This window comes from Elephantulus edwardii, unplaced genomic scaffold (assembly GCF_000299155.1).
Source record: "Elephantulus edwardii isolate Elephantulus edwardi_28Jun2011 unplaced genomic scaffold, EleEdw1.0 scaffold00006, whole genome shotgun sequence".
Taxonomy (NCBI): domain Eukaryota; kingdom Metazoa; phylum Chordata; class Mammalia; order Macroscelidea; family Macroscelididae; genus Elephantulus; species Elephantulus edwardii.
The window spans coordinates 17,979,805-17,997,774 of record NW_006399756.1 but is presented as its reverse complement, the minus strand read 5'-3'; the positions used below and the strand labels follow the sequence as shown (position 1 = coordinate 17,997,774).

Here is a 17,970-nt window from a genome sequence, read left to right as displayed (position 1 = left end):
GGACCTGGCAGTGTTTTGTTTGATTGCTCTGAGTCAGAAGTGATTTGATGGTGTCGTAGCGGGAAGAAGCTGCGCTGCAACCCCGAAGGCACGAGGTTCAAATCCAACCATCTGCTCTGTGGGAGAAGGATGGGCTTTCCTCTCCTGGACAGTTAACTGCCTCTGAAAGCCTGTTGAAGTGTCAGCTGTGGTTCCAGGGGTTGGCTGTGGGTCAGAGCGTCGTCTTTGGGTCAGCTCCAACTCTACAGTACTCAATGACAAACAAAAACCACAATAGACTATAGCAGGGTTCAGATTCAAGGTTCATAGAGTACCTGTGTGTCATGGTGAACTTGACAGCATCTAACAACACAAGAGCAACCGCCTGAGGAGGGTGACTAATTTGATGCCCTCATCTTATTAGAGAACAGTCAATGGGAAGCCTGTTTTTTGGCTTGTCCATGTTAGGGACCTCTCTAAAGTACTCAAGAGCAACGGTGTCTCTCTGGAGACTAAAGTCTGCCTGATACAGGCCATGGTTTTTACAATCACTTGTTATGCATCAGAGAGTTGGACAATGACTAGGGAGGATAGAAGGAGAATTGACGCCTTTGAGCTGTGGTGCTGGAGAAGAGTACTGAATGTACCATGGACTGCCAAGAAAACAAACAGATCCATCCTGGAGAGGGTTAAACCAGGCTACTCCTTGGAGTCAAGGATTCTGGGGCTTCGTCTGACATACTTTGAACATGTTGTAAGGAGGGACCGGTCCTTGGAGAGGGATATCATGCTTGGTAGGGTAGGGTAGAGGGACGGCGCAGAAGGGGAAGACCCTCTATGAGGTGGATTGATTCAGTGACTGGGGTACTCAGGATAGGGCTGTTGTACATAGGGTCGCTGTGAGTCGCAAACAACTCGACAGCACATAACAACAACAATTTGGTTTAACTATTAAGTTTTACAGGATGCCTTGTGTGTGTTCAGTTCTTGGAGGTGGTATGTGCTGCAGCGTTAGAACTGACATAACTGACTCTTCATCAAGTCTTCAAAGTAAATAGCTCAAGAGGGAATTGCTCGCTTTTCTCTCTTGGAGTTGCTGGTGGAGTCGAACCGCATGCCTTTGGGTCGGAAGGGCAGCTCCTTTCTGTTAAGCCACCAGAGATCCGCTGTTCAGTTGGTGGTGGTGGTTGTGTACCATTGAGTGAGAACCGCCCCACAGCTGACCCTCTACTAGGTTTTCAGAGGCAGTTAATCGCATGGGAGGAGATGGCCCATCCTCATCCCACAGAGCAGCTGGTGGATTCGCACCGTATGCCTTTGGGATTGCAGCGCAGCTTCTTGCCACTAGGCCACCAGAGCTCCTTTGTTCAATTGATAGAAGTCTCGGTTTTGAAGACAGTTGATCAGCAGGTAGTCCTGGTAACCACTAGCCTCTGAGTTGGTGTCGGTGAGAGAAGTTGGGAGTGGGTTTGATAGTCACCTGGAAGCTACAAGGGCCCAGTCTAGGGGGGCTCAGACTTACAACATACCAAATGTGCCACTGCAGATCCTTATTCAGCAGGTCCCGGGCGGGGGGGCTGAGAATATGCATTTCTGACAAGCTCCCCAAATATGCTAGAGTTGCTGGTCTCCAGAGCACCCTTGTCTAGTCTGTCTAGAAGAAAGCGCTGAGGGGCAAAGACATGAGTTAGTATGTCTAAGGTCACACAGTCTGGTGCACACAGGGCCAAGACTAGCTCAGCCTCGTTTCTGTCTTTCCTGGTATAGTTTACAGTCTTGTCAAAGCCTGTAGTAGTTGTGTTGCATTGGTCAGATAAAGCAAACCAATCTAGTTTTACTGATTTTACTTATCACTTTAAAACCTAGCTGTTTTATTGACATCACTGTCTTTGTGTGAGATGAGACATCTGTATCTGCTTATTCTCCATCACCAGAAGGTGCTTGGGCACCTTCCCGCGCATTTGCAGAGGGCTGTCAATGCGTGAGAGAAGCCTGGTGGTTCTTAGCTTGAACAAAATCACTTGGTTCTTCTTGTTAGTCATCTGTGTGCCCCCTTTGACCACAGCAAGTGGGCACAGAGGCCTGATGTGTAGTTGTTGTTGTGTGCTGTTGAGTCAGAACCGACGCATAGCTCGCCCTCCAGAGAGGCAGTAAATCTCAAGGGAGGAGGTTGCCCATGGTTTTCCTGTAGAGCAGCTGGTGGGTTTGAACTGCGTGCCTTTGGAGTTGCAGCACAGCTTTTTACCACTCGGCCACCCTGATGTATGGTAATTAGTAAATTTACCTGTAAGTTCCAGTTTTTACTGTTTACTCTTTATAAAACCCTGGGAGTCCTGGGCCTGTTGAGCTAAGTGCAGACCTCAACAGCATCAGCACGTAATTTGTTTCTGGAGCTTGATTGGTTGCATGGTAACAAATCCTAATCAAACAGAGAAGGTGACTTGTTTGGGGTTTTTGTTTTGTTTTGTTTTAAATGATTTACCTTGGAATCTATATACACTCTTAAGATAAACAATGCTACCAGACTGTTTTTCCTACAAGTTCCTTAAAAACCATTGTGTGGTTTGCAGTATGTTGAATATTTAGTTATAAAGCTTATGTGAGCACATGTGTCAAGTTTTTGTTTTATTTTTTGTTTTTTACAAATCGGATGTAGCATTACATGGATTCTGTGTCCGATGGCCTTAGCAGGAAGGTTGCTCAGAAAGATAAGGAACACTTCATGAATTTGCATGTCACCCTCACGCAGGGGCCATGCCCATCTTCTCTGTATCGTTCCAGTTTTAGTATACGTGCTGCGAAAGTGAGCACAACATGTCCAGTTTTTTAAAATTTTTTCAAATTTTTATTGTATTATTTTTATGTGTACCATCAAATCAGATCTGACTGGTACAGGAGGCGATTGCCTCCTCCTTCTCCAGCAGAGCATATGGTGGATTTGAACTGCGTACTTCTGGGATTGCAGTGCAGCGTCTTGTCACTAGGCCACCAGAGCTCCCCACGTGTCCAGTTTTAAAGTAGGTGTATGCACTACCTAGTTCACCGTCCATAGCATATACTATAAAAATAATCATTGGCATCAAGCCTTTGTAGACTGTGAAGCGTCTTGTTAAGCCCAGGTTTCACTGGAGAAGCACTTGGTTATTCCAGGCTGCTACACGGCGAGGTCTTTCCTAGACATCGACATGCCGGCTCTTCCTTAGTCGTGGGTCTGGATGAGATAGGATGACTTGTACGTGCTTCTTCAGCCTGGGCACTACTTGACACTTTATCCTAATTCTTTGTTCTGAGGGACTGACTGTCCAGTGCATTGTAGGATATTTACAGCCTTCTTGGTGCCTACCTTCTAGATGTTGCTAGCACCCAATCAAAAATGTCTCTGGAAATCGCCAAGTGTGCCCTAGGGATCATAATAACCCCTCGTTGAAAGTTGGTGGCTTAGTCGAGGCCAGTCCTTGGAAAAGGACATCATGGTGGCAAAGGTGGAGGGTTAGCCTTTGCTGGACCCTTAGTGAGGTGGATTGACACAGTGACTTATTCACGGTTTGAGTATTTTTAAGACGGTGAGGATGGCACAGAGTAGGACAGTGTTCAGATCTGTTAATTCGTAGGTTTGCTGGGAGTCACTGTCGACTTGAAGGCACCCAACAACAACAGTCTGATTAAAGTTTTTGTTGTACTGTTGGTGCTGTAGTGACTTGTTAGTTGCCATCAAGCCAGTTCCAGTTCATAGTGGTCACCCCATGTCTGTAGAGTAGAACAGCTGCATTGGGTTGTCACAGCTGTGACCTTTTGGAAGCTTCTGGTTTGGTTCCAAGCCACTAACCTTTCAGCTCATAGTGGAGCGCTTAATTGTGCCCTACACCATGACCTTTGCATTTTTAAAGGAAGAGATGCGCGTGGAGGTAGGTAGTTTATGCTTCTAGAGTGGCATGAACTTGGTTTTGAGTCCCAGTTGTGGTAAGACTTGGTTTCTAAATCTGTAAAATGGGCATAATGACAGATGTGGGTTGTTGGGTTAATTCCTAGTGCCCTGTGGGGCTGAGTAGAGATACTGGGCTGTAATCTATATGAGAGAAAATAAACAGGTCTTTGCCCCCATGAGGCTACTTCTCAGCTGAGCACTTAACATTGCACCACCAGAGCCCCTTACAATGGCACTTTTACTTTGAAAAGTTTTTGAAGGAGACAGTTTTTATGAGATGGTCGTGCATTGGCTTGTAAAAATGCTCCTGTTATTTTTGAGTTCTCGTTGGTAGGTATAGCGATGCCTTTTCCTGACACGCCTTGTGCATTTCTTCTTCCCTGTCAGAAACATCACACATGATAAATTTGATAACCTGGACCATCTTTGCTGAGTAACAAAGATTTATGACTCCTGTGGGCTGCTGTTTGCATCTCTCTTGTAGCATTTAAAAATTCTGCCTAGTCCTTCCTTGCACAGGAGACTAGAACAGACACTCTTTGGAAGGGCTGTGAGTCTGTCTTCACCTCTGCGTCCTCTGTAGTCCCGCGCAGTCATGCCTGGCACATAGTTGGTGCGCAGTCACAGGGAATCCGCGTATTTAAACACTCGCTGTGGCATGAGTGAGATTCAGGTGCACGTGAATTGCCAGTGAAGAATGTCTTTTCAGTTTTCTAATAACTGCCCCTTTGTTACCATGAGGCATTTTTTTTTTTAAATTACATTCATTCAACTAAATTAAGATGGACTCAGCGCCTTGGTGACTTGACATGCTTTCCCAGGTATCTTCAATTTGGTCATCAGCCTAGACTCCAGCTTGTCTTCAGCCTGTCGCTTTGCATGGTGCACCTGCAGTGGGCATCCATGATTGAACTGTTTATGTGTGTCTGATTGTCTTTTATACCAAGTGCTTGAAGGTTAGTTGGCTTTTAAAAACAACTTAATTAACTTTTTACTTCTTTTTGTTTTAAATGAGATATAAACTCCTAAGTTTATAAAATTTCCCTAGACTGACAATTGCCATTCATTCCTTTAGAGATACTTTAAAAATAAGAAAAAGAAAAAAAAACACCCCAAAACAAAAAAAACAAGTGTTTTCTTTTTCACTGGATGGGTGAGCCTGTGCAAATCCATTCCTTTCTATTCCCAAAGCCTGTGCCTCCCTGAATTTCAGGTTGCAGCGAAGTACCAGAATAAATAGCTTTGGTTGGAAATCGGAAATTGGATGTGTTATGTGGTAGCAGCCCCGTCCTAGGTCGACTAGAAGATTCTTTTCACTGGAGCTCTGGTGAAGGCTGCTCCGTGGGGAAGACAGCCTTGTGTCAATAGTTTTTAAGTTGATTCAGTAAGCATTGTTGATGATTGAAATTGAAGAATTGTGAACACAATTCATCTTGAGGAACAGAGAACACGGGGTGTGAGCCAGGCTGCTGGGGACAGACATTGACATACGGGCCGTCATCAAACTAATTGTTGTTTGAATTACCTGTTATGATCCGATGACAAATCTGCCTTGCTCCTGCCACTGGAGCAGAAAATGTAGCTTGAATTGGCGTGATGTTAGCAAGTGTAAACTGTACTTCAACAAGATGGATAAACCCAATTATGGGGCAGACCTGTAGAGAGAAAATCCATTTAAATCTCGTAATGTTAAGCAGAGCTGTGTTTAATTCATTTGGACCAATTTGGGAATGATGTATGAGTGTGGGTGAACATTAGTCAAAGGGGGGACCACTTGGGGGAATAGGATGCACCGATGCTGCAGGCCACTCCGGGAGGCAGCTGGGCCCGGCGTGGCAGCAGCCTGTGCTAATGGCAGGGAAAGGCAGAAATGACAAAACGATGCACTGACTGCCGTGGGGGAGCCGCGCTCTGTAATTGAACCAATAAGGGAGACATATGAAGCAGAAAGGAGAGGAGGGGTTTTTCCTAAATGCTATTGACAGTCCAAAATAGAAAGGAAATTTGAGGTTCCGTGTCTGTATTCCCAGCCCCGACATCCTTATGGGCTTTCCCAGGCGTTACAACAGGGGATCTGGCAAAAACTCCTGCTGGAAAGCTTACTAGTGATTTTTTAAAAACGGGGAGAGAGAGAGAGATAGAGAGAGATAAGGAGACACTCGAAGAGATGGAGAGAGACGGAGAGAGGCTGAGAGAGGGAGGAGAGGGAGGGAAGGAGAGAATGTAATTGTATATCTGGCTATGAGTAAGACTTTAAAAACTGAGGATGGAAATGTGTTACTCTCTCTCTATATATATTTTTTAAAATGTTTTAAAATTTTTTTTGTCAAGTAATAAAGGGAGAGGCAGGCAGGCTATGTTTTATTCTGTTGCCTTCTGGATAGCAGTTTAGATAGGGTTATTGTTTGGAAATCGATGGCTTCAGGTGTATTTGGAAAAGGGGAGCTCTGGTGGCTTAGTCTATAGGAAGCTGTGCAGCTGAACTAAAAATGGCACCTGTCTGTTGGTGCAAATCCTCCAGCAGGTCCTCAGGAGAAAGATGGGCGGTCTCTTCCCCTGTAGTTTACAGCCTCAGAAACCTGCTGGCGGCCTGCTACGAATCCATCTAACTAGATGGCAGTGAGTTCTTTTGATATTTGCAAGAGTTTCTTGGAAAGTCTTGCCTATTTAATTTTGTGTGTGTGTGTGTGTGTGTGTACTATCAAATCGGATCTGACTGGTACGGGAGGAAATTGCCCCTCCTTCTCCAGCAGAGCATCTGGTGGATTCGAACCGCATACCTCTGCGATTGCAGTGCAGCTTCTTGCCACTAGGCCACTAGAGCCCCAAGTCTTGCCTAGTACCAATGAGGGAGTTTTTCTTTTGCTTTTCAAGGAGAGGAGCAAATAGGGGGGGGAGGGGAGGGGGGGTGTGCGGGGAGAAGGGTGTAACAATGAATGAATGGAATTCCAAAATCTCTGTAGATATTCATTGAAATGAAAAATAAATAAATTAATTTAAAATAAAAAAAAGTTGCCCCCCCCCCAAAAAAAATTTCTTGTGTTTCCCTTTTGTTCTGGAAAGGGCTGGGGAGGTGTTCTGCCCGCACCAGTTGCCACTGTCAACTCTTCATGCCTAACAACCCCTGTGTACCAGCGGAACTGCGCTCCATGGGATGCTAATGGTTAATTTTTTTGCAAATTGATTGCCAGGCCTTTCTAGATAACTTCTGAGTATACTTGAACCCTTAAGCTGCGAACCTCCAGGGAGTTGTTGGGTTGTAATTGTTTAGTGTCTCCCTTTTGCTTTAAGGATTTTTGTCTCTATCAGCTGCCTTTCTTTTTTGTGGACTGGACTAGAGTTGGAAACTTCCCTTGTTGAAAGGAGACTAGAAAAGGTTATGGATGCCTTTGGGGCTTGGCACTGGGCCTCCAGGAATTCAAGGCTGTGCTCTCTTGCCCTGGAGCTCATAAATCTGAGAATACTGGATAGAAATGAATGTTAAAGCCCTAAGATTTCCCCCCCACCCACCCCAATAATTGGGGTATAGTTCATTGTATGAGGGTCACATTGAACATTTAGGACCCACCCTTGGGAAATCGTTTCTCCCAGAGATACATTTGGTGGGAGATTGTACTTACTTGTTTTCTCCAAGTACCAACTCAGTTAAGGCACAAATCTGAGAACTTTAAGGGAAGGGGAAGGAAAGAAAGAAAAGGAATAAGACCTTGTAGTATTGTTTCAAGAGTTTGAATGCTGATGATCTGAATATCCTAAAGGAGGTGCTGGTAGAACCAACATGTTCTTTCAGAGAGAAATTCGATACCTTAGTTCTCTCGGCCTCTTCCCCACCCCAGTGCATTTAGGCCCCCAGTGTGATCTGCCCAATGATAGGCCTCCAGGTCATTTAAGGAAAAGTAAGCGAGGTAATGAATGAACTTGGAAGAAGCATATTGAGACGTGCTTCTGAGACTGAGGACCTTTGTCCTGGAAGCTGTAGCATCCCTCACATTCTGTGAGTTTTATGGGGGACTGTGTCTGGTTTGGTCCCAAAGCAGTGTCAGATTTATATTCCTGAAGGGTGGGGTGTAGACAATGTGGACTGGAGAGGCCATGAATAAGGGAATTCACTCCAGCAGGAGAACAGACTTGAATGGAAAAGAAAGCATCCACTTGGTGGGTTAGAAGGGCTGTGTGTGTTTGAGGGCAAGGCTCTTCTGAGCCCTGTGGGGCTGTTTACCTGGTGTTACAGCAAAGCTGAAAGCTTGCACGGATGTCCTGGTCCCTTTGATCAGATTGAAAGATCTAATATGTAGCAAAAGACAGATACTCAATCATTGACCACATATATCGCATTAATCACCTATCAGAAATTAAATTTTCAGTGAGGCATTATCAGTTCTTTAGCTTAACAGTTATTTTCTGTAGGGTGGTTGTTTTTTTTTTTTTTTAATGGTTCCTTATGATATCAGGTTCTAGATGAAGGTTTTATAGGTATATAGGATGAATCCGACTCCGTTCAGGAGTGACTCTGGAGACACCTCACTCCCTACTTGAGTTTTATCATTACAGTCAAAATACACCTCCCCTGCTCCTCACTGGTCCTAATCTTCAGTCACCCAGCTTTCATTCTGGGATCCAGCAGCAGTTATTTCTTAATAATTCTTGAAAAAGCCAGGCGGTTTCCCTGTTAATTTAAAAAAACAAAACAAAACAAAACAAAACCCCAACAACCCTCACTGAACCAACGTGTAAAGGCATTTTCTTGAAAGGGAACTTAAAGGAAGCTTCCAGAAATGCCCCTGAGCCAGGGACGTGTTTACCAAGCCGGCAGTGTGTTTTAAGAACCCTGTTTTTCTTCTTTAAAACTTGTCACTGTCGCCAGTTTCCTAATGATGAGTGAATACACATGACAGATTCTCCTCCAGGAAGAGGGGACCCGGGAGGACATTTGTGTCTGGGAAATGGCACAGGCAGGGCTTGAATCTGAATGTGAGGAAAAGGCTTAAAAAAAATGAGGTGGACTTCCCTTGGGCTCCCCTTAAAAAAGCACCCTTTTTTTTTTGTTGTTTTTTGGGTGCCTTTCTGCTTGGGTTAAATATGCTAGTTAATCTCTACCTGCAAATACACCTTCTTTTAATACCCTACACACTTGTTCCTTCTGACATGACGTTGTCATCTGAGGGTTGTTACAGACAAAGCCTCTTTGGTTGTACAGATTGATTTATTTCACTGTTCTAAGTCGCCAGTCGTTTGGTGTTTATGGTCTCTGCCCTCGGAATTTTTGGCCAAGGTGGCATCTCTAACCACCTTGGTTTGCATAGCAGTAAAGGACGGTGACAGTAGCTGAAACGTGATAGGAGCCAGCAATCTAGCGTGTGAAAAAAAACAAACAAACACACACATACAACAAAAAAAACCCCAAAGCAAACCTACACACACAAAACCACATGCCACATGCAAAGCAGCAATGGTTTTGATTTCAGCCTCCACGGTTCTGTTATCACGTCAGCTCGAGAGAGAGGATTTTTATCTTTCAACCTGACTTCTGGTGCAGATCGGGGTGTGTGGTTTCCATTTGCCATCACAGCTTAGGAACTTGGCTGCCTGGGAAGCAGAACCAACCCTGTTGGGGAAGGTCGAAGCCCAGGAATCCCAGGATGACATTCTGGCGGAATGCCAGCACTCAGGATCCCAGAATGTGGAGATTGAGAATCCCACGTGAGGCCAGGCTCCCCAGTGACTGGCTGCCGGCACATTGTCCCTGCCTGTCCTGGATACTCTGCCGTCACACGCCCCACCTGGGGTTTCTTCTCTCTTTCTCTGTAACTTACGTAATACCTCAGAGGACGATTTTGGAAACATCTAGACCAACTTGTGATTGATCTTCCTGTTCTGTGTATTTCCCCTGATTCTCCTGCTTGCCTCTCATCTCCTTTGCCAGGGAATATTTTTTTCCTCATTAACTAGTTTCCAGGTCAAAATTTCCCCCTCAAGTATAGCATTTCTTCTTTATCCTGATAATGGATTCCCACAACTTGAAAAAGTTTTAAACCTAAAACTAGAGACTTTACCTTGGGCAAATGACTTTAACTGTTCTGTGCCTCAGTTTTCTTAGCCATGGCAAGTGGATTTAATGCGAGGTCCTGTTCTATGGGGTTATTATGACGAGACATGAGAGGGCCTTAGCTCCACAGTTTCTGACATACAAGAAAGGTGAAAACGCTGCACAGCCATTGCTGTGGTGTTGGTTCTGACTCACGGCGACCCCGTGTGTTACAGAGCAGAACTGCTCTGTAGAGTTGCTGGTGGCCAAGTGGTAAGAATTGGTGCTGCAATCCCAAAGGCACGTGGTTCTAATCCACCAGCTGCTTTGTGGGAGAAGAATGGGCCATCTCCTCCTGTGCGATTCACTGCCTCTAAAAACTCGCCAGACAGTTAGCTGTGGTTTGGTTCCAACCCAGTGGTACACAGAACCAGTAAAAACCTTTACTGAAGAAGATTGCCAGGTTGTCTGCAGTGTTGCTGAGTGGATTTGAACCACCACCCTCTACGTTAGCAACTAGTCACAAACAGCTTTGTGACAGAAGTGTCACCAGGTCCTTACGAAAGGTTAATTGGTCTTATTGCTATTTCTAAGAGGGTGATGAACTTGTCCAGGTTTTAGTTGGCCACGCGAACAACCCCTCTTGTCACAAAAACCTTTTGCCACGGTGACAGCTTTGTGGGTTACTGGGTTGCACACCTTTTTGTGCTTTTTCTTCATCCTCTTTGCTCCCCACCTCACACAGTGAAGCCGCCTGGATGTACCCCTCTTGCAGGAGCTCAGGGCCAAGCCAGGAGGCCAGAGTCCCTTTTGAAGAGCGTTAGGGTGACAGGGTCTGTACTGTGACATAATTTATCTCCCCGCAGAGGGACTTCGAATGATTCAGCGTCTGATGGGCATGAAATTAGTGACAGCAAGACAGGAGTTTGTGGCTTTTGGTTGTAACGTCTGCTGCCTTCTTTGGTCACATTTCTATTGCTAAGGACTTCATTAAAAAAAAAAAAATGTAGAAGGCATCCTTCCGAGGTTGTGAAAGACAAAGGTCTGACTCCTGGCTTGCGAATCTAATAACACTTATTTCTTTATGAGGGAGCTTTCTCTGATCTCTCTGGTCCAGCTATTGTGTGCGTGCGTCAGTAATAAGCGTGTAACAGCCCCCTCCTTCTCCAATTTGCCTTCAAGACAGGCCACGCTCGTTGGTTCCTAGGAATGAGAGACCTTTGGCTGTGTCACCCCGGCCCTGAGAACTTGGGATTGGAAGCGAACTGCTCCTGGCCCTGGTGCCCAGCCGCGTTGAGAGAACATGTTGGCATCCCTGCGGTTGAATCTGTGCCCACAGCCCAGGTCAGCTTGCTGGAATTTTCCCGTGGGGCTTTTCCTGGGCAAGAAATGAGCTGGAGGACAGCAGACCCAACTCGGATAACAGCAGAGTAGTCAGGAGCTGGACCGCATTGGTTGAGTATCCGTTAAGCCTTGACATTGATTCCCCTCGATCGACTTGAAGGCGGTGATTCGTTCCCCCTGGCCCTGAAGGTGCAGTTCAGAGCTTGCCTGTTTGCAGAAGGCTGACTTCAGATGCAGCTCTGGACAGGTTTGCTCCTTCCTGTTGTTCTCTTCCTGAAGCTGCTTGGAGACCAAAACGGAAAGAGAATGAGGGAGGCTAGAAGTTAGGAAGCAGGCTTTGGCAACGGACCTTTCACTCCCTCTTGGGTTTTTTTGGCTCAAGGAGATGTAAAACAGTAAATTATAATGGTCTTAATGACACCGGTCGACCTCCTGGCTCCTCTCACCTCCCCTCTCCCCCAAGAAGGACCTATATTTCAGCAGGCTTCATTAATTTGAAAGCTATGGTGTGTTTTTGGCATCAGGTAGACCTGGGTAGTGGCTCAGTGGCCTGAGCTGTGGAAATGGCCTCTCTTTTTTTGTTTCTTTTCCACTAAAGCTTGTCCTTGGCATCCCAGCTGATGGCCTGGCCTTTAGGGATGTTGTTGTTGTTAGGTGCCAGCAAGTTGAGTGCGACTCAGAGCGACCTGGTCAACACCCTTTCTAAACCATGTCCTGTACTGTTCTGTCCTTACTGTCTTTTGTACACTGGATCCCATCACAGCAGCCACTGTGTCTGTCCACCTCGGTGGGGGTCGTCTTCCCCTTTGCTGACCTGATTTTCCAAGCATGGTGTCCTTTTCCAAGGGATGGCCTTTCCTCACAACATGCCCAAAGTATGTGAGATAAAACACCTCGTCGTCCTTGCCTTTAAGGGGCACTCTGGCTGCACTTTCTCTAAGACATATCTGTCTGTTTTTTGGGCATGAGCTTTCTCTTATGAATAGGGGACTTGCTCTAGGTGATGATTTTATTCTCTACTTATAAAGAATGCCTTAATTTACTTAATCTAATTTTCCCTCTGCCTCTTACTTACCCCTAAAATAAAAGGAAAGAAACAAAGGAAGGAAGAAAGAAAGAAATTAAGAAAGAAAGAAATTCACAGCAACAACCAAGCCATTTCCCCAGGCACCACCGACAGGCCCAAGCGTCTTTCCCTGGGGACAACCTTGTCTTTGTGTAGAGTAGCGGGAAGAATTAATTAAGAGACAGGAGGAAGCTTAATAATTGGAGTTGAGGCACAGGATCACTGGGTATCGCCAGTCTGCCACTGTTGTGGGTCTCGATCCGCTCAGCTGTGAAATGCCTTTGCAGGGCCTAGGAAGAGGTAAGACCCGTTAGCAGCTGTGAAAGTCTTGTCTAGTTGTTTTGCTGGGAAGGGAGGCAGTCTGTGAGACAGTGTCCTGGCCAGCTCTGCCCTTTTTTTTGCACAGAAGACCTTGGCCAGTTACTTAACTGGAAGCCTCAATTTTATCTCTAAAATGGGGATAAGAATGGATCTCAGAGGATTTAGTGGAGTCATATGCTGAGATTCCAGATGCAATGGCAGGCAGTTAGCAGTGGTTATTTTTATTTATAAGGGGGTGATAGCTGTAAGTTGGGTGAGCTCCTAACTATTGGCGGGCTTGCTGTCAGTTGGCCTCTGTTCATGGTGACCCCGTGCACATTGAAGAGAAGCCTTGCCTAGGCCTGTGTGTCATGTGCATGTCAATTCCAGAGTGGACCTTTGTGATCCATAGAGTGTAGTCCATGGATCGCCAGGCCTTGCTTTGTAGTCTGTCATTCGTAGCAAAACTCAAGTGTCCATTGACAAACAGGTGTTGACGGCACACACGGTGCCCAGACCAGGAATTGAACCCAGATCTCTTGCAGGGAAGGCATGGATTTCACCACTGAACCACCCCTTCCTCATGGTGGCTGAGGCACTCTGGCTTGTTTTTTCTTTTTTGTTTCCAGTGTAAGCAAATAGATATTGAGGTTGATTTTTTTATTTCCAGTATGTATCTTTTCTTTCCATCATTTCTGGGTATGTTTTTTTCTACTTCTCAGAAGTGGTAAGAGATGGACATCTTCTCCTTGTCAAATGGTCAAAAGGATGCCAAAATAGGGCTCTGAAAGAAACTTCAGGATCTTTTGCAGAGAATGCGACACATTGATATACTACCCAGGTTTTAATTCCTGTTTCAGCAGTCTTCTTCCCCCATCATGTACATTGATTTCTTTCTTTCCTTTTTTTTTCTGGTATTACTCTACAAGGATCCATTTCTTCTGGCCTAATTCCAGAAACAACATGCCTGTCTTTTTTCATCGTTGAGGAAAAACAGTCTGAAGGCACCATAATTCCTTAAATTGGATTTCGATTCTTGATCCCCTTATGTTCGGTAAACAGAGTGTTATGTGAAACATTGTTTAGGACCAGGGGGCTGGCAGCAATGCTGCTTACAGAAGGAAAAGGCACTGCTGAGGCCTCCTGTGGTCAGGGTGTGGACAGGGGCCCCTGGAAGTGATGACTCCCCTTCACTTCCCTGGACACGTTAGAACTGCTGATCAAAGGTGGGAGGGGTGGGGTGATGGTTAATGTGACCATAGTTTGGTTTGGGGAAAAACCTTTACCTCTGCGTGCACGTGTGTGTGTGTGTGTGTGTGTGTGTGTGTTGTTAACTCTATTAGTGCCATCACTTGAAAGCGTGGAGACCCAACATTCAAATCAAAGACACCCAGGAGCAAAGATTAAAAAAAAAAGGGAAAGTGTGATCTTCAAAGGTGAGGGAATGAAAAAGTAGTGGTGAATATTTCCTGGGTGATTCTGCCCACCCTCCCTGGAAAGAAATATTAAGTGCGCCGGCCGCTTCCTCTTATTCAGTGGTTTGTGGGTACTCACTCGGCTCTGGTCAAGCTGTGGGATGTTTACGGAGCGGGAGGCAGGTGACTTGCAGAAAGCAGATTGAAAATGCTTTGGGCTGGTTCCGAGCTTGATTGGGGAACGAGGCAGTCCTTATTTCTCGGGTTTTCTCCTCTTCTCTCCTTTCTCAGAGCAGGGTTCATTCTGAGAGCACAGGCTTGGCACCCACTTACCCAAGAACTGATTAGTTCCTAAAAGAAGCAGTAAGTTGATTGCTTACAGAGATGATGTAAGCTTTGCTCTGGGGTACATCAACTTGGATTTCTCATGCTTTATCTTATAAAGCCTAAATTAACAGCTGGTTTGGTTTGAGTTCTCCGGGATCTGACTAAAGGATTAGAGGCCATTCTCAAGTGAGTCAATCTAGTTTAATTTATTTCAGGTCTATCAAAAAAGATCAATCAAAGCTCTTTTGAAAGTAAAGCTATAATCGGTCTGCACACTTAGAAGTCACTGTTGTTGCACTTGGTGTTTCTCTCTGGTGGAAAAAAACACTGGGGCTGTGACTAAGAGGCTGCATTAGAGCGTTTGCTGTGTCCCTCCCTTCCTTGCGGCCTCTACACCTTCCTGGGAAGATTTGGCGAAGGTATCATGTTCAGGACACCTCTCCCCTCCTCCTTGGTGATGCTGGGCCTCTGGTTTGGAAATTTCTAGTTCAGTATCATTTAATCCTTGGATCTGGGCAGATCCAGCTCAGTTCATGCTGCTGGTTTTTGTTCTGGACTTTTGCTTATAGAGATTGGTAGGTGAAAATGTGTATTCAATTAATCATCCCCAGTGTCTGCAGTGAGAAATCACCCTTAGAGTGTATGAGGGCATATGGTGAATCATTCTCCACGGTAGTGGTTGGCTTGTTTGTGTTGTGGGGTTTTGTGTTTTTTTTTAAATTGAGTACTAAAAGCTCTAATGCGGGGCGGTTGCTCATGTCTTTTGTGTTTCCTTGTAAAAAAAAGAATTACTGAACATCAACTGGTGGCTAAGAGCTGTATTAGAGGGACCAGGCTTACCGAGAAATATCAGGAATTAGGATATGCTTGTTAAGAGCTTGGCTCTCGCTCAGACAGATCCATGTTTGAATCCTGGCTCTGCTGCTTTGTGACTTTGCATGACCTTGGACAACAACTTCTCCAAACCTTAATTTCCCTGTCTGTAAAACAGGCATAGTAAAATAAAATTCTCTCTTCTTACGGGATTAGTGAGATAACTAAATGAAATAACACTGTCTCTGTTTATAAAAAGTTTGGAAGAGGTACTAAGAAATTGAGGGTACCGCCGCCCCAAAATGTATACGGTAAAAACAGATATTTATCTGAAGTCTGTAATGTATCCATTTGGTAGTACTAGTGGCCTCATAGTAAGAAGCTGCACTGCAATCCCCAAGGCAAGAGGTTTGAGTCCACCAGCTGTTCCACTGGAGAAGGACGGATAATTTCCTTTGGTGCGATTAACTGCCTCTGAAAACCTGCTGGAGGGTCAGCTATATGGATTGGTTCCGACCTGCTGAACACCACCACCACCACCACCACGCGTCTATTGATCTGGAATTCCTAGATAAAGTGAAATAGTCTTGTCCTTCAAGAGTGTACAGTTTATTGGAGAATGAAACCACTTTGCTAAGGAAGTTGTCCAGTGTGGAATTCCTTGGTTTGTCTTGAGCCTGCCTTACGTGTCGCTTATATTAGGGTGAGGGCTAATCGCCATTCATTTGACAGACCAAAAATAATGTGGGCCACTCTTTACCTCCCTTCCACTAATGGTTCTTTTTTTTGGAAATACTCTATAAACAGGACACTTACCCTTTTATTACCCTTAAATTCCTCCTGGTCCAACAGATTGGGATCTTAGCTCTATCACTGAAGTGAGCCTAGCCTCAGTTTTTCTAGCTGTGAAATGGGTTGACATTATGCCACAGAGTACAGGTGGTTGAGGCTCCTTGTTAAATGTCTAAAGTGCTTGGAAATCCAAGTTAGAATGAGTTTTATAATCAGATGAAGACATTGCTGAAGAGGAAAGTACAAGACGAGAAGAAATTAATCTTTGTTATTCAATAACCATTTCTGCAAAAACAGTATTAATAGCAAAAAGAACACTCACGTGCATTATTATCCTTGAGGCAGTTATGATTCCTGGTGACCCTCTGTCGAGTTCTAGGGTGTAAATTTTTCCTGGAGACCATCTTTTCTCTCATGTAGCTACTGGTGGACCTGAGCCACTGATTTTTCTATCAGTAGCCTGGTAATGTTATACACTCCACCAGTGAGCCTTTACTATATGTTAGTTTCTAGAATTTTCCATATATTCTAAATACTTTTAGCTAGTTTATACATCATTCCCATTGTACAGATGAGAAAAATGGACTGCCCAGGGATACACAAGCAGTGAGTTGCTGCCCTGGGGTTTGAACTCAGGTCCTGACGCCTAACGTGAGGGCTTTGCCATTTCAGAGGGTCTCTACAGTCACATGGTAAGTGGGAGGCTACTGTTAGGAATATGTTTTTATTGTGGTGCCTCTAACTATTTTAATGTGCACTTTGAAGGTAAAAGAATTCTTTTGCAAGTGCATATTGGGACAGGGGTGTCTGTGCCTTCCTCGATAGAGAAAGCTGCTATTTTTACTTCCTTGTGGGGTCCAGTGTAGATCTAGATTTGGGCTCCTCTGTCATTTCTCTCTGGCCCTAGAGTGGGTGAGGCCCGGATGGGAACTGTGGGGGGCCTTGCTTCCCAGACTGTGTGCTTTTAAAACTGGGGAGTCGGCAGCATCTTCAGGTCTGGGTCTCCTTAGCAGCCCCTCTTTCTGCCTCTGCCTCTGCCTCTCTCCTTTAAAAGAAACAGTCCAAGCACTTTATAGTCGCCTGCTGGATTTCTCCCCTGGCCTAGAAACTCTTAATTTGTTTTTCCCCTTATTCTTCCTTGAGTATAAAGAAAAGAAAAATTGAGAGTCAATGCTAGTAATTGTGGCATGCCATGTAATTGGAAGTGTTTCATTGACATGCTCATGAGGGCTTTTGGCTTCATCTGGGGCTTGGATGTAGCACTAGTCTTGCCTTGAGTGTCTTGCACAAGCCTTTGATGCAGGTAGACCGTATTATAAACAGGCGCGTTGCTATGGTGAGGATGGCAGCCCTTGCTTGCTGTGGGTAACCTTTTCTACCTTCTCGGACCCTGTTTTAAAACACAGCAGTGTGATAGCACTTAATTTAGATTGGAGTGGGATAGATGATTTTACAGTGAGATCTACAATCTCCCCCCCCCCCCCCCCCGCCCCCCAATGACGTTTTGGGGAGTTTCTTTCTGCTCACCTCGTGCTGTGGACTATTTTTCACAGGGAGCTTTCACATTACTTCTTTAGAAACCTATTTTCTAATGGCTGGGGTGATGGGAGGGTAGCGGGCAGGAGGCTGGGCTCTCGTCCCCTCCTTCCTGGTGCGTTTCTGCGAATCTGTTGGCTTTGATGCCCAGAAGCTCATACCCTGAAATGAAAGTTGAGGTTGGCATGATGCAGAAATGATTATTCCTAGTAGCGTGTTCCCGTTACTGTTAATAGAAAAACAATTGCCTGCCTCTCACCCCCCACCCCCCACGTGCTTCATGCCTTCTTATTTCTCCTTGGTATTGGCCATGCAGCAATAGTGACTGGGCTGTTTTCTTAGTGATTGCCCCTTTCTGAGTCCTCAGGGTATCTCCGATTAGATGTGTATGTTGTTTTCCCCCCTCTCAGTGCTTGAAGGGGGGCTTTTAATTACACTGATTAAACAC

At 45.2% G+C, this 17,970-nt stretch overlaps 1 protein-coding gene across 10 annotated transcripts in view; it reads left to right on the top strand.

The window, feature by feature from the left end:
* Nucleotides 1-17,970, top strand: part of TCF7L2 (transcription factor 7-like 2 (T-cell specific, HMG-box)) — a 237,454-nt gene that overhangs the window by 21,167 nt on the left and 198,317 nt on the right. For 8 of the 10 annotated variants that reach the window (XM_006879931.1, XM_006879930.1, XM_006879926.1 and 5 more), the window contains exon 4: nucleotides 3,558-3,566. The exons of the other annotated variants lie outside the window; for them this stretch is intronic. In XM_006879931.1, the coding sequence (XP_006879993.1) occupies nucleotides 3,558-3,566 (9 nt within the window). The remainder of the gene's footprint in view (nucleotides 1-3,557; nucleotides 3,567-17,970) is intronic. 10 annotated transcript variants of the gene reach the window in all.